Source organism: Muntiacus reevesi, chromosome 8, assembly GCF_963930625.1.
Source record: "Muntiacus reevesi chromosome 8, mMunRee1.1, whole genome shotgun sequence".
NCBI lineage: Eukaryota > Metazoa > Chordata > Mammalia > Artiodactyla > Cervidae > Muntiacus > Muntiacus reevesi.
This window is the reverse complement of record NC_089256.1, coordinates 22427054-22443768: the sequence shown is the minus strand read 5'-3', so window position 1 is coordinate 22443768 and position 16715 is coordinate 22427054. Positions and strand designations below refer to the sequence as shown.

At 42.8% G+C, this 16715-nt stretch overlaps 1 protein-coding gene across 2 annotated transcripts in view; it reads right to left on the bottom strand.

The window, feature by feature from the left end:
- The window catches only part of UBASH3A (ubiquitin associated and SH3 domain containing A), a 36672-nt gene extending 29982 nt beyond the window's left edge, over positions 1–6690 (bottom strand). For both annotated transcript variants that reach the window (XM_065943317.1, XM_065943318.1), the window contains exons 1-2: positions 6578–6690; positions 4369–4422 (exon numbers count right to left, since the gene is read on the bottom strand). In XM_065943317.1, the coding sequence (XP_065799389.1) occupies positions 4369–4422; positions 6578–6690 (167 nt within the window). The remainder of the gene's footprint in view (positions 1–4368; positions 4423–6577) is intronic.
- Between the last annotated feature and the right edge of the window lie 10025 nt (positions 6691–16715).

Here is a 16715-nt window from a genome sequence, read left to right as displayed (position 1 = left end):
CAAGCGAGTCCTTCCCCAGGGAGGGCAGAGGGCAGTGCTGACGGTGACTCGGAACAACCGGCCATGTGGAGAGCGCCAGGTTGTCTGGGCCCAGGCAGAACCCACCGAGCACAGGGCTGAGTGTGATCGCAGAGGAGCTGGGCATCCACCCAGGTCTCTCTGCTGGGCTGAGTCACTTCAGTCGTGTCTGACTTTGCAACCTCAAGGACTGTAGCCCCCCAAGCTCCTCTGTCCATGGGATGCTCCAGGCAAGAGTACTGGAGTGGGTTGCCATTTCCTTCTCCAGTGGATCTTCCTGACCCAGGGATAGAACCTGTGTCTCTTATGTCTCCTGCATTGGCAGGCAGTTTCTTTACCACTGGCGCAACCTGGGAAACCAGGTCTCAGACCCTGGCTAGTCTGTCCCAGGCTAACAACCAAGACAAGGTGAGCAGGTGACCAAAATACTCAAAACCTGGTTTTCTAATGGTCTCTCTGGGTCAGATATCTCCTTAGGGTTGAAGTTTTCTGGGAAAAACCTGCATTTTAATTTTATCTCAGTCTTCAAATTAAGTATAAACATCAAAGCCCCAAAGACCTGGACAGGACTTAGGGAGCTACTCTATTTTCTCCCAGTTCAGAAAGTCATTTCTTTTTCTTTGGCTGTTGCAAGCCTTAGCTGCAGCACGTGGGGTCTTTGGATGCAGCGTGTAGGCGTCAGCATTTGTGGCTCGTGGGCTTAGCTGCTTCTAGGGATGTGTGATCGTACTTCGTCCACTCCGTTGCAAGGTGGGTTCTTAACTACTGGGCCACCAGGGAAGTCCCAGAAAGTTACTTTAAATACTATGAAAGATGACATGCAGCCCCCAAGTCAGGTTCATCCTCACCAATAATAAAAAATGAATAAAACTGAGGCAACCACGAGATACCACTTTTCTCACTTGTAAAATTAACAGAATGCCTTTCAGAGGATTGAAGCTATGCTTCATTTTGTCAATGGTGCCCAGAGACTGAAGGATGAATTTCTACAACCTTTACATAAAGCAATTTGTCAAGATGTATCAAGAGTGTTAAAATACCCCTTCCATTTGAACTAATAAATCCTTTCCAGAAACTTATTCAAGGCAAAAAGTGTAGATAACACTGCCTGAATAAAATATTTATTATACCATTATTTATAACAGGAAAGAAGGAAAAACTACAAAAGTGATAATAGCTTTATCATGTAGTCACTGGAAATTATAGATTCGGATAATTTTTAATGGCTCAGAGAAATGTTTGTGATATAATATTAAATTTAGAAATCAGGGTACAACCACTGGAGAAGACATGAGATACACACAAATACCTTCTTCTTAACAATTAAAAAACCCCAAAGAGAAAGCTTTGCTCCCTTTATCATAGCTCACTTATCTACTCTAGAAGAGGAAATCTCAACTCTTAATCTGCTTTGTTTCCTTATAGACATTTAGGTAACAGGTGCATAGATAGCACTTGTGTATATTACTTAAATCATAAGCTATTGCTCAAATTATACTACAACTCGCATTTTTTACTCAGCAATATGCTTTTGTAATTTCTCCCTGTTGATACACATACATCTGATTAAGTATGTCAGAGTGAACCTTCTAAGGGCTGTAAAACAGTCCATACTTCATCCATCCACACCACTGATGGACAATTAGATCGTTTTCTTCTTTTAAAACTTCATAGCACTGTAATTAAGATCTTTTCACATTCTTTATTTTTTTTGGCTACTCTCTGAGGGCATGTGGGATCCTAGTTCGCTAACTAGGGATAGAACCTGCAAACACTGCATTGGAAGCAGAGTCTTAATCACTGGATCAAACACCAGGGAAGTCCCCTGCACATTCTTTTTAGGATCTTTGAGTTTCTCCAAGGAATGCACAAAGACATGAACTGCCAGGCAGCATCTACCCACATTTTCAGTGTTGATATTCATCCCAAATTGCAACCAGGAAAGTAAGAGAGAGAGACCCCCTTCCCCTCATCCTCACCACTACTTGAAGCTGTCTTTTGTTGTTAACGGCATACTAATTTACACCCCCCTGATTACCAGTGAGGTTGGGCCACTCTTGCAGAGTCCAGGGGACTCACGGTCTCCCTAATCCTTGGCGGGTCTGCTGGTGTGTCTGGCTGAGTCACTACCAGCAGGGACCAACCACGACTTTCACAGTGGTACGTTCGTTTTTTAATTCCAATTTGGCCACTGACTTTATTTTTTTTTTATTTTTATTTTTTTGGCCACTGACTTTAAAATAAACTCAAAATGGATAAAAGATCTAAATGTAAGACCAGAAACTGTAAAACTCCTGGAGGAAAACATAGGCAAAACACTCCTTGACGTAAATCATAGTAGGATCCTCTATGACCCACCTCCCAGAACAATGGAAATAAAAGCAAAAATAAACAAATGGGACCTAATTAAACTTAAAAGCTTTTGCACAACGAAGGAAACTATAAGCAAAGTGAAAAGACAACCTTCAGAATGCGAGAAAATAAGAGCAAATGAAGCAACTGACAAAGAATTAATCTCAAAAATATACAATCAACTCCTGCAGCTCAATTCCAGAAAAATAAATGACCCAATCAAAAAATGGGCCAGAAAACTAAACAGACAGTTCTCCAAAGAAGACATACAGATAGCTAACAAACACATGAAAAGATGCTCAACATCACTCATTATCAGAGAAATGCAAATCAAAACCACAATGAGGTACCATCTCATGCTGGTCAGCATGGCTGCTATCGAAAAGTCTACAAACAATAAATGCTGGAGAGGGTGTGGAGAAAAGGGAACCATCTTACACTGCTGGTGGGAATGCAAACTAGTACAGCCGCTATGGAAAACAGTGTGGAGATTCCTTAAAAAACTGGAAGTAGAACTGCCATATGACTCAGCAATCCCACTGCTGGGCACACACACCGAGGAAACCAGAATTGAAAGAGACACGTGTACCCCGATATTCATTGCAGCACTGTTTATAATAGTCAGGACGTGGAAGCAACCTAGATGTCCCTTGGCAGACGAATGGATAAGGAAGCTGTGGTACATATACACAATGGAATATTACTCAGCTATTAAAAAGAATGCATTTGAATCAGTTCTAATGAGATGGATGAAACTGGAGCCTATTACATAGTTCGAAGTTAGAAAGAAAAACACCAATACAGTATATTAATGCATATATATGGAATTTAGAAAGATGGTAACAATGACCTTATATGTGAGACAGCAAAAGAGACACAGATGTAAAGAACAGACTTTTGGACTCTGTGGGAGAAGGCGAGGGTGGGATGATCTGAGAGACTAGCATTGAAACATGTATATTATCATATGTGAAATAGATCACCAGTCCAGGTTCAATGCATGAGACAGGGTTGTCAAAGCTGATGCACTGGGATGACCCTGAGGGATGGGATGTGGAGGGAGGTGGGAAGAAAGGTCAGGATGGGGAATACATGTACACCCATGGCTGATTCATGTCAATGTATGGCAAAAACCACCACCATATTATAAAATAATTAGCCTCCAATTAAGATAAATAAAAAAAGAAAAAAAATAGGCAATTCAAATAAAATAAAATAAAGTCAGCCTAGTCTAGAGGGTCCTGGGTGTTTCTTTTTTTCCTCTACAGGGGTTGCATTTTTGCCCTTGGCCTAGAGTTTTTGGAGGAGGAGGGGGTTCCTGCTGAGGACACGCTGAGCCCCTGGTGTTCACCATCCTGCTCTGGGGACGGCCCCCCAGCTAGTGGGACCTGGGGCTTCTGTTTGATTTTCTGTAGCTATTCCAGGGTGGAGCATGAGGGGACTTCCCACTGCGGGGCAGAATGATGGCATCATGGCACATGAGGGCGGGCCCAAGTTTTAGAGAACAGGGTGTCCTCTTTGATTCCTGGGGCAGGAGAGCAAGGCTTGTAGCAGTGGGCGGCTGGTAGAGCCGCAGAGCCGGAGGCTGGCAGGGCTGCCTGGAACCCTGAGCTCCCTTGCACCCAGCACCCTTAAGGTGCAACGTGCCAAGGCCTGGGGGCTTTCACCACCACCTACCAGTTCTCCCTCCATCAGAGGGGGAGAGTGGTGACCTTGATTTCACATCAGCAAAAATGTCTCTTTCTTGTTTATTCAATAAACCACATGAATGTTTTTCTTCATTGATAGTCACATTGGGATCAGATCAGAATTTTAAGAAGTCTTAAGAAAGCGTTGTTCAAAGTTTTATCTCTTTTGTTTTCCGTTCTAGCTGGGGGCTTTTTACTGCTTTCCCTGGGCACCGTGGGCTGCATGGAGGTGCCTGCATGCCCAGGGGATCCTGGGGACCTCCCAGCTCCCCTACAGAGACCCTACAACACCTGCAGGCCCCCCACTCACCAGTTTGACGCCTCCTCTGCCGTCTTCCTTCCAGTGGCTGCCAAAGCCTTGAGCCTGTGGGAGGCAGAGCACAAGGAGTTCTCAGAATGCTAACTTTCATTCTTTGGAAAAGGTTGGGGTTGGGGGATGTCTCTACAACACCCTGGACCTTCAGGAGGGACTCCAGTGGGCTAGATGCTGAGACCTCAGAGGCGGGATGTAGTGCCCAGGCCTCTACCCTCTGTTGCAGCATCACTGTGGTTTTGGAAACACAGACTGCTTGCATCTCTCCACTCCCACCCATGATTTCCCTTCCCTGGCCCCCACCCCCAGTCCCTGGCATGGAGACCAAGGGTTCATGTCCTGAGGTTCTCTCATGCCTGAATCCCACCTTCCTGACCCTCCCGCATGCACTCTCAGATCTTCAAGGCAGCTGTGCAGGGCCATGTTCCTGGCTTGTACACGTGGCTCCCTGACCAGATGCCCGAGGGGAAATGGCACAGGGTCATCCAGGCTTGGCTCAGGTGTCCTTCCTCCAGGAAGCCCTCCCTAAAGTGCTCAAGGAGGGTGCCCGTGCAGCTCTCCTGTGCTTCCCCACCAGACACATGATCACCTTGCCCCTCATCTCAATGGACTTGTGTTGCCTGTCTGCCTGTCCAACCATCTGCGAGCTCCCTGGGCTTAACCGTGTCTTACTCATCCTTGGAACTGGGATGTATGTAGAGTGAATTGAGTGTAACCGAAGGGGCCCAATCTAGACAGAATGAAGTTTGATGAAGGCAATTCATCCTCAAAGTTAGCCTGGATATCGCCAGGAACCTGAGATGGCCACTGCCCAGTGGGGCTATTTCAGAGGATGCTGGTGGGGCTGAGGCCACCTGGAGAGGTTAGCAGGAGACTTACCGGGGTGCTCCCACCCACCCCAGGGAGACATTTAACACATGTTTCTCCACCTCCAACGCATAGCGAATGTTTAAACTGGAAGGAATAGGGTTTATTTTGGTCACACCTTGCGACACATGAGATCTTAGCTCCCCACACCCCTTGCATTGGAAGTATGGTGCCTTAACCACTGGACCATCAGGAAAGTCCTTAAATTGGAAGGAATTTTCAGTATGCCTCCAACAGCAACTTCAGTCACATAATAAAGAGTGAATTTTACAGGCCCCGGGACTGGGGTTCCAGCCCTGCCGCTCCACTAAACTTCCCTTTCTTTTTATTTGTCCTCGTCTACACCTGATGGACGGTGCCCAGGATAATGTCCAGACTACGGCAGGCACCTGCACATGCCTGATCCTGTTCCTGTCTCACACGCCCCGGGTTTACTATGAACACGATGTGAAAACAAAGTCTTGATTTGGGTTGGGGAGAAAAAGGGTCCAGCCTCAGTCATTCCGCGCAGTTGGGCAGGGGTTTGTTATCTGTTTAAGGCAAGTTTGACCCCTCCCACATCCACAGTCACCTAAGGGGACTTCTGATGCATTATCCACGTGAATACAGGCGTGAAAAGGACCAGATCTAAGAACAACGTGGAAGCTGCCACCACTGTCAGGGTCAAAGCTCGTCATCCTGGGGGGATCCTTCCCTGCAGGAGGGCATGGCAACCCACTCCAGTATTCTTGCCTGGACAGTTCCATGGACAGAGGAGCCTGGCAGGCTATAGTCCATGGTGTTGTGACTAACACCTTCACCTTCCCTCTCTGGCGGGGATGCTCAGGGTGGAGTTGTCTGTGTGTGGCCCTTCTCCTAAGATCACATCCTCCCTACTCTGGGGGTTTCTTAACCATTTCAGTCCATTATCACACAGTCAAGATGCCTTACCCACAAGGGGTTTCTCCGCACATTTAGAAGTAACATTCCTGTGTATTTCAACAGGTCCCAGCATCAGAGACCGCCCCCGACCGACTTAGGGGCTTTCAAAACAAGTCTCAAAAGCCATCTGTGATTATCCAAACTGCCCACAGAGGGGGTACAGCTAGGCATCTCCAAACCCTGGTTCCAATTTCAGAAACTTCAGGATCCCACCATTACCAGACAGCAGAGTTTGTCTTTAAAAGGCAAAGCTCGTGTCATTTATAAAAGCAGAAAAAGCCTCATTTTGAGATGAATCCCGGGCCTGCAGGGTGCACGCCTTGACAGGAAGTCAGGGCTCTGAGCCGCCCACAGTTCTGTGGCCACAGCAGGGTCAGCTTGGGGTCTGGGGAGCCGGACCAGGCCGGGCGGTACTCACGCGGTGTGCGCCGGGAAGCCCATGCCCAGGAGGGGGTCCAGGAGGGAGGGGGTGCTGCGGCACTTGAGTTTGTTGAAGACCTTGGCATAGAGCTGGGTCTCTCCCGCTGCCATCGCTTCCTGCTACAGACTGAGGCGAGCAGATAAAGCTGAGAGGCTGAGGCTGAGAAGAAAACCTCAAGCCCTTTCTGATCTTTCTGACAAAGCTAATATCCTGTTTGCATGAGATACTGCTTTTCAGAGTTCTCTTTGCAGAGTGTGGGTGCAGGGTCCACCAAGCCTCTTCCACAGTGGGGTTTGGAATCAGGAGGTCATGGGATCGGCCTTGGTTCTGACTTGGGCTGCACTTGGGAGGAGTCTGCCTGGCATGGGTGGGGAGGGAGGCTCGGGGAAGAGAATCTGGGGTGGGGTTCTCTACTGGGTTGGCAGAACCGTGAGCCACCTGGATCTTAGTTTGCCTATCTGTAGAAGACATTAAACTACACTGTATCTGTTGTCCCTCACAGTTCTAAAATTTTTGGCTCTTTTAGTTGTTCATTGTCTTCTTTTCTGTAAAAACTTCATGAAGTTTAACATGCATGCAGAAAAGCTGATGAATCCTACGTTACAGTTCCTTGCATTTTCCTAGTCAACTGACTTCCCCAATCCTCCAGGACCAGCAGTAAAACAGAGGTCCTCGACCTGGGAATTTTGGCCCCCATTCCCTAGGACCACTGGTATTGTTGGGAGACATTTTGATTGTCACAACCAGATGAGGGGGTGTTTGCTAACGGTGCCTAGTCGGGGGAGGCCAGGAATACTGCAGCCTACACGACAGCAAAGAAGGGTCCAGTGTCAAAGCTGAGATCCTCTGTTCTAAACATCATCAGAATCTGGAAGCCCCCCGGGCCCCAGTGCCCCACCCCCAGCCTCCTCGTTTTCTCCTCCCTTTCCCACTAAAAGGTAGCTGTTGCTCTCACTTGTATATTCATTTTACTCATCTTTGAACCTGACAGAAACAGAACTGTATAGTGTGTTCTCTCCCATGTCTGGTTCCTTTTGCCCAAAATCACGAGCATGAAATTTATCCATGTTGAGAGTAACCTTATTTCACTGTATTGCTGTATAGTGTTCCATCAGATAAAGGCACCATGCTTTATTTCTCTAGTTCCCAGTTGATGTACATTTGGGTGCCTTTCAGTTTTGCCGCTTCAGACATTCTTGGTACATTCCTTTGAGCACCCGATGCACGCATTTCTGTTAGGCACCTGTCTCAGGGTAGGACTGGGCGATCACAGGACGTGTGCATCCTCCATCAGACACTGCCAAGCAATTTCACTCAGCAGTCGTACCAGCTCGCTCCCTCGGCAGCAGCGGATTGAAGCTCCTGCCCACACTTGATGTTATCAGTCTTGCAGCCAATCTGGGGGTGTGTCGTGGTATCTCACTGTGGTTCTAAATTTGCATTTCCCCAGAGGGCGATGACATGAGCACCTTGAGATGGGTTATTGGCCATCTGGACTTCCTCTTAGGGGAAGGGCCTCTTCTAGCAGTTCGCCATTTTTCAATTGGGTTGTTTGGGCTTTCTTATCCATTTGTGGAAACTCTGGAGAGGAATCTTTTGTTGGATGACTTCATTTATTATTTTATTTTTAATTAATTTTTAGTGTTTTATCAGTTTTAAAAGATTTTTTATTCGAGTATCACTGTTTATAATGCTGTGTTTCTGTGGTACAGTAATCATCTATATGTGTAGGTACATCCCCTCTTTTTTGGATTTCCTTCCCACTTAGGTCAACACAGAGCAGTGAGTAGAGTTCCCTGAACTGTGCAGTAGTTTCTCATTAGTCATCTATGGTATACATAGTAGTGTGTGCATGTATAAAGCACCTACTTCTGCTTCAGTGACTATGCTAAAGTCTTTGACTCTATGGATCACAACAAGTTGTGGAAAACTCTTAGAGAGATGGCAATACCAGACCACCTTACCTGCCTTCTAAGAAATCTGTATGCAAGTCAAGAAGCAACCGTTAGAACTGGACATGGAACAACAGACTGGTTCCAAATTGGGAAAGGAGTACGTCAAGGTTGTCTATTATCACCCTGCTTATTTAACTTGTATGCAGAGTACATCACGTGAAATGCTGGGCTGGGTGAAGCACAAGCTGGAATCAAGATTGCCGGGAGAAATATCAATAACCTCAGATATTCAGATGACACCACCCTTATGGCAGAAAGTGATGAGGAACTAAAAAGCCTCTTATGAAAGTGAAAGAGGAGAGTGAAAAAGCTGGCTGAAAACTCAACATTCAAAAAACGAAGATCATGACGTCTGGTCCCATCACTTCATGGTAAATAGATGGGGAACAGTGGAAACAGTGACAGACTTTATTTTTGTGGGCTCCAAATTCACTGCAGATGGTGACTGCAGCCAAGAAATTAAAAGACGCTTGCTCCTTGGAAGAAAAGCTATGACCAACCTAGACAGCATATAAAAAGCAAAGACAATACTTTGCCAACTAAGGAGTGTCTAGTCAAAGCTATGGTTTTCCCAGCAGTCAGGTATGGATGTGAGAGTTGGACCATAAAGAAGGCTGAGGCTAAAGAATTGATGCTTTTGAACTGTGGTGTTAGAGAAGTCTCTTGAGAGTCACTTGGACTGCAAGGAGATCAAACCAGTCAATCCTAAAGGAAATCAGCCCTGAATATTCATTGGAAGGACTGATGCTGAAGCTGAAGCTCCAATACTTTGGCCACCTGATGTGAAGAACCAACTCATTAGAAAAGACCCTGATGCTGGGAAAGATTGAAGGCAGGAGGAGAAGGGGACGACAGAGGATGAGATGGTTGGATGGTATCACTGACTCAATGGACATGAGTTTGAGCAAACTTCAGGAGATGGTGAAGGACAGGGAAGCCTGGCGTGCTGCAGTCCATGGGATCACAAAGAGTCAGACATGACTGAGCAACTGAACTGAACTGAATAACTTTTTCTGGCCTTCCAGCTCAGTGGGTAAAGACTCCTACTGCAATGTGGGAGACACAGGAGACTTAGGTTCAATCCCTGGGTTGGGAAGATCCCCTGGCTGAGAGCATGGCAACTCACTCTAGTATTCTTGCCTGGAGAATCCCCATGGACAGAGGAGTCTGGAGGGCTACAGTCCATGGGGTCGCAAAGAGCTGGACATGACTGAAGTGAATGAGCACATGCAATAATTTCTTCCAAGCTGTGGTTTGCTTTTTAAACATCTCTTAGTAATGTCTTTGGGAGGAACAACATTTAATTAATTTAGCAATCTTTTCTCTTATTGTTAGGATTTTCTACATCTTGTTGAATAAATCACTGTTAATACAATATGGATGTAGATAGTCTCCTATGTTTTCTTCTTGGCACTTTACCAAGCTTACAATTCATATTAAGCTCTACTATCCATTTAAGTTAATTTTATATATGGTGGGAGGTAGAAGTGAAAGTTCATTTATTTCCCCACGTTTTTCTTCATTGAAAGGAGGATCCTTTGCCCAGTGAATTGCAGTAGAATGTTTACTGTAAGTCAATTGATTGAATAAGAATCAGCCTGTTTCTGACTCTATTATGCTTTATTATTTCACTTGTTCAATTTTGTGTCCACATTACACTATTTTAATTACTGTGTACTGAACCCTCTGATATTGTCTCCTTCTTCAAGGTTGTCTTGCTGCTCTATACCCTTTGATTTTTCATATAAATTTAAAAGTCAGGTTGCTGTAGTGAGCCATTGGAAGGTGCAGAAAGACTCTCATATGTTGCCATACTGGTTCTCAACAAAGAGGCCAATGTAATTCCTAAAGTGTTAGTCACTCAGTCGTGTCCAATGCTTTGTGACTCTATGGACTGTAGCCCGCCAGGCTCCTCTGTCCATGGGATTCTCCAAGCAAGAACACTGGAGAGGGTTGCCATTCCCTTCTCCAGGGGATCTTCCTGACCCAAGGATCGAACCTGGGTCTCCCACATTGGCAGGCAAACTTTTTACAGTCTAAGCCTCCAGGGAAGCTGATGTAATTCATAGGGGAGAGGATAATGCTTTCAACAAATAGTGCTGTAAACTGCATTTCAGTATGGAGAAAGTATGAATCTCAACACTTTCTTCACATCATGTCCCCAAATTAACTCAAAATGTATGATGGACCTAAATGTAAAAGCTAAAACTGTGGAACTTCTAAAAGAAAAAAGAAATCTTTCCTATGTTGGAGATTGCCAAGTTTTCTTAGTACATAAAAAGCATGAATCTTACAAGCAGAAAATTGATAAATTTGGCTTCAAAATGGAAAACATTTACTCTTTAAAAGGCATCATAAGGAAAATAAAAAGGCGATGCACAGACAGGGATAGGATATCATCATATACATGCCTGACAAAGGACTTAAATCCATGATATAATATAATATAATATAATTGTATATGTATCTACTGTGGGTATAGTAGTGTTAGTCATTCAGTCGTGTCCCACTCTTTGCAATCCCATGAGCTGTAGCCTGCCAGGTTCCTCTGTCCATGGGATTCTCCAGACAAGGATACAGGAGTGGGTTGCCATTCATTTCTCCAGGGGGTCTTCCCAACCCAGGAACCAAACCTGAGTCTCCAGCATTGCAGGCAGATTCTTTATCATCAAGTCACCAGGGAAGCCCCAAAATGAAAGTGTTAGTCGCTCAGTTGTGTCCCACTCTTCGTATATATATATATATATATACTTTTATCAATAATAAGAAAACAAACAATCCAGTTTAGAAACAGGCAAAAGATCTAAGTGAACACTTAACACAAAAAGATACAGAAATGGCTATTGAGGATGTGAAAGCTATTCAATATCATTAGTCATCAGGGAAATGAAAATTGAAACCACAATGTGATGCCGAATACACTTACTGTGCTGTGCTAGTCACTCAGTCACGTCTGCCTCTCTGCATCCCTATAGACTGTAGGCCGCCAGGCTCCTCTGTCCATGGTGATTTTCGAGGCAAGAATACTGGAGTGGGTTGCCACGTCCTCCTCCAAGGGATCTTCCCAACCCAGGGATTGAACCCAAGTCTCTCACGTTGCAGGCAGATTCTTTACAGTCTGAGGGAAGCCCAAACACACCTACAAGAAGAGCTAAATTTGAAAAGACAGACAGTACCAAGTTTTGGCAAGGCTGTGGAATAATTGGAACTCTCATATGGTGTTGGTGGGAATGCAAAATTGTCCAACATTTTGACATTTGAGTTTCTTGAGTTAAACATACATTTGCTATATGACCAAGTCAATCCTAGCAATCTTCCAGGGAGAAATAAAGATATATGTCCAGTAAAACTTGTACCTGGACCTCCGTCATGGCTTTATTCATAGGAGACCCAAACCGGAAAAAATTCACATGTCCATCAACTGGTGAATGGATACACAAATTATGGTATAGTCAATCAATGGAATGACATTTATCTATAATAAGGAACACACTGTAGATTCATGCAATATCATGGATGAATTTAAAAGAACATTATGTTGGCTAAAAAAAAGCCAGAAACAAAATCATGCTATATGATTTTATTTAAATGAAATCCTAAAAATGGTAAAACTAATCTATAGAAACAGAAAGCAGATCAAGTGGTTGACCAAAACTAGTGTATCTAGGGGCCCTGCAGGATAATGGAAATGTTCTATTTCGCGATTAGGTGGTGACTATATAGGCACATAGATCTGAACTAAACACTTAGAATGACTGAACTAATACTTAGGATGAATGCATTTTATAGTGTGTAAACTAAACCTCAATAAAATTGATTTTAAAAAAGGAAAGAAAAGGAATCCAAAGGACAATAAAAAGCAGTGTGCCAATTTCCACCAAAAAAAACAGAAAACAAATCCTTCTGGGATTTTGTTTGAGATTTTGCTGACTCTGTAGATCAATTTCAACAATACTGAGTCTTTCATTCTCTAAACATGATATATCTGTCTATTTAATTTCTCTTAATAGTGCTTTGCAGTTTTTAGGGCTTTATACTTCTGTCATTAGGTTCATTCCTTCATGTTGCTTGTTTTTGGTACTGTTGTTTAAAAATAATTTCTACTTACATTTGTTTGCTGCCTGTGTATAAAAACATGACTGATTTGTGTGTACTGACATCACATCCAGTAATCTGACAGAGGTCACATTAATTCTAATATTTTGTAGATTCTCTTGAATTTCATATGTACACAATTATGTAATCCTCAAATAAGGACTGTTTCCCCCTCACTTTTTAATATTTATAAACTTCATTTATTTAATATTTATGAACTTTATTTCCTCTTTTTGCCATATTGTCTGGCAAAGACCTCCATAAAAGTGACTTTTTGGTAGGCAGTCTTTATCAAATAAAAGAAAATCCTTTTCACTCCTGGTTTACTGGAGTGTGTTAAAATGTCATTAATAGATATTAAATTTTATCTTATGGTTTTTCTGCATCTCTTATGGTGATCATATTGTTTTCCTTCTTTATTCGATAATTATACCAATTGACTTTTTAAAAAACCAACAAATTAAAATAATTTTATTAATCCATTTAAAAATAACAAAAATAAACCGTTATATGTTAATGTAAATATCATATTTTGGTGACAGAAAACTATATTTTACAAAACAAAAAAATTACTGATAAGATTGGCATGTTTTACATTTTTGCAAATCTCTTTAGTATCCAACTTAACATTAGAAGACACCTGAATTCTCACTTTTGCTTCTGCATTAAATCAGCATCAATATTTGTAGTTCTGGTTGAAGTATATGAAGAAAACCTGGCCTTAGAGAGTTTGATACCAATGGACTCTTGAATGTTAAATCAATCTTATTTTCCAAAGATAAAACCTCCTTGGCCATAATATGTTACCCTTTTTCTATATTGGTGTGCGCATGCTCAGTTGTGTCCGACTCTTTGTGGCCCCATGGACTCCTGCCAGGCTCCTCTTTCCATGGGATTCTTCCAGCAAGAATACCGGAGTGGCTTGCCATTTCCTCCTCCAGGGAATCTTCCTGACCCAGGGATCAAACCCATTTCTCTTATGCCTCCTATATCAGCATGCAGGTTCTCTAACACTAGCACCACCTGGCTTGCTGGAATCAATTTGTTAATGCTTTGCTTAAAATTTTTGCACCAGTAATTGTAAGTTAGTATTGCCAGTTGTTTTCTTGTAATTTCCTTGTCAGGTTTTGTCAGTAGAGTGATCAAATTCATTCTGATTGACCTGTGAATTTCTTGGTCTTAGCATGAAAATTTCCTATCCTTGGAAACCCCCTCAGTCCCAGGAATTTGAGGGGTCAGTTGGTCACCCTAAGGGTCAGTGTTATTCTGCTCTCATAAATAAGTTGGTAGGTGCTATCGCTTTCCAAGTTCTTGAGTTTTTGTAAGGTTGATATAGTTTCTTTCTTCAATTACTTGAAAAAATTTATCAGCGAAGTCATCAGAGCCTTCACCTCTTTTGGGTGAAGTGGCTCAGATGGTAAAGTATCTGCCTGCAATGCAGGGGACCTGAGTTAGATCCCTGGGTGGGGAAGATCCCCTGGAGAGGGGCATGGCAACCTACTCCAGTATTCTTGCCTGGAGAATCCCCATGAACAGAGGAGCCTGGTGGGCTGCAGTCCATGGGGTTGCAAAGATTCGAACACAACTGAGTGACTAACGCTTTCACTTTCACTTTAAACTGTAGATTTAATTTATTTAAGTGGTATAGGACTAGTCTTCTGTTTTCTCGAATTGTTTTTCAAGGAATTTGACCATCTTATGTGAGCTGCCAACGTTCCAGGCACTCCCAATTGTTACATAATCTCCGTGTCCAGATTGTTGATCTTAAAAAAATACAAGTCAGTTATTTTACCAGTAAAAATGGGTTCATTTGAGAATAAAGAATTGCAATTTGGGACAAGCAAATCAAAGTAAAAATCATGGACAAGTCCAGTAAATAAAGGAAAGGAACATTACTTTTAGTTAAAAAAGAGGAGGTTGGGACGGCTTATTTTGAACTAAGTCCATTGGAGAAAAGTGAGAGTTCAAGGTGATGATGGTTTCTCATTGGCTGAGTTACCGAGTCGGTCAATGCCTTGAAGAAGATGCAGTGTGTATCTTTTCCTGATGGGATCTCATTACTGGTAATTCTTTCCTCTTGATTCTTCTGTTGGGGTCTGTTATTGATAGTTCGTCCTGAAATTGGCATTTCTACCTGTATGTCTGCGAGAGCTCCCCCTTCTGGCCTCTGAATTCCATTTCAGTGAAGTTTCCCTCTTAATTTTCACATTTTGCAATATCGATTCAATTATTCTTAGATATTTGATTATTATTGATGCATTGTAAATTATATCTTTTTGAAATTTCATGTTCTGATTCTGTTGCTCAGAGATCAAAATACTATTGGTTTCACATTATTTTATATTTAAATTATATTCACCAGTCTTGCTTGACTAATTTGTTAATTCTAATAGTTTATCTTTAGAATTTTAAAGATATTCTATGTGCAAAATAATTTTGTCTATTAATCAATAATAGCTTTATTTCTTTTTATTAGCCACTACATATTTTCTTTTAAAAATTCTCCATCCCTTGCTTACTTCTTCCCTTCTCTCTTTCGAAACTTCCTTCCATTATTCATTTCTTTTTTCTTCTCTTCTTTTTTCTTTTTTCCTTATTCTTTCTTCTTCCTCCTTCGCTCTCCCTCCTCCTCCTTCTCCTGGTTTTATTTCCCTGGCTTGCATATCAAATATTGAATACATATGATATATATCTATATATAGTGAATCTCCTTATATTGTTCTCCACCTCAGGGGAAAAGGCTTTCACATTTCACCTTTAATTGTGAAATGTAAAAATTATATTTTAAAGTATTATCTTCTTCCCTTGAGGACATCAAAAGATGAAATCACTTCAAAATAAAATGAATTGCAAATCTTACATTTGAACATCTGAAAAGAGACAAAGCTTGCTACCCCAAGGGAAAAAGGCAGTTTTGGATTCTGAAATACAGCTTCTACTCAAACACATTTTTCTCTTCTAAGAATGAACCACTTCTGGAGCAATGATGATTATAACACTAAAATGTATATCTTTTTTTTTTTTTTTTTTTAAAAAAACTTACTTCCGTATACCAGGAAATGCCTTATCGAGGTTAACTCACTTTTCTTAGAATGAAAAGCTATCTTCAAAGGCCAGCCGTGAGAAGACTGAAGCTTCCTGACTGATGGTCTCTATTGTGACTGACCCCTCCCTTCACTCACTAAAGGAATCAACAGACCACACCTGTAACTCCCGCTGTCTGCAGGTGGTTCCCACAGCTTCACAGAGCCTGGGGGTGGGGCTGGGGTGGGGGGGAGCTCTCGGGGGAGGATGCCCTTCTCACACCTCCAAACCAAGACCTCTGAAGACATCGGCTTGGTAAATACCAGATGCCAGCCCTAGGTATGCTGATTTCTGTTTTCTTAACATTTATCGTGAGCTTGATGGAATTGAATTGTAAGTTACCTTTCTGAAAGGCTACTTCATGGTGGTAGAAGTCCAGCTACCTCCATGGGCTCTTTTCCTAATACCTTCTTGGTGAATTGTCTCAATCTTTGACCTCATCTGACACATGTGCCAACATGTGAACACATGTTAATACGACCTTGTGATAGCTTTTGTTTCCTGCATGTCTACTCAGTATTGTTCATCCACCTTAGTTTATAATCAGCTTGTATACATGGAGCTCCATCATACACTCATCATCGTGCTGGACACCCAAAAGTACATTCTGGACTCTGTCCTCCAAGGATTGAACTGCACTTGGGAGCAGTGCCCATGACATCTGGATAAAAGCAAAGGACGGATGAGGTTCTAAGCTTCCTGTCGTTGTCTTTAAGAGCAAATATTCCAAAAGAAAAAAAGAAAAAGAGCAAATATTCCTTCAAGGAGGCTTCCCTGGTGCTCAGATGGTGAAGAATCTGCCTGCAATGCAGGAGACCCGGGTTCGGTCACAGTGTCAGGAAGACCCCCTGGTGAAGGGAATGCAACTCACTCCAGTATTCTTGCCTGGAGAATTCCATGGACAGAGGAGACTAGTGGGCTACAGTCCATGGGGTTGCACAGAGTCAGACCTGACTGACTGACTAACACTTTCACTTCTCATTTCATTTCTTCAGGGACTG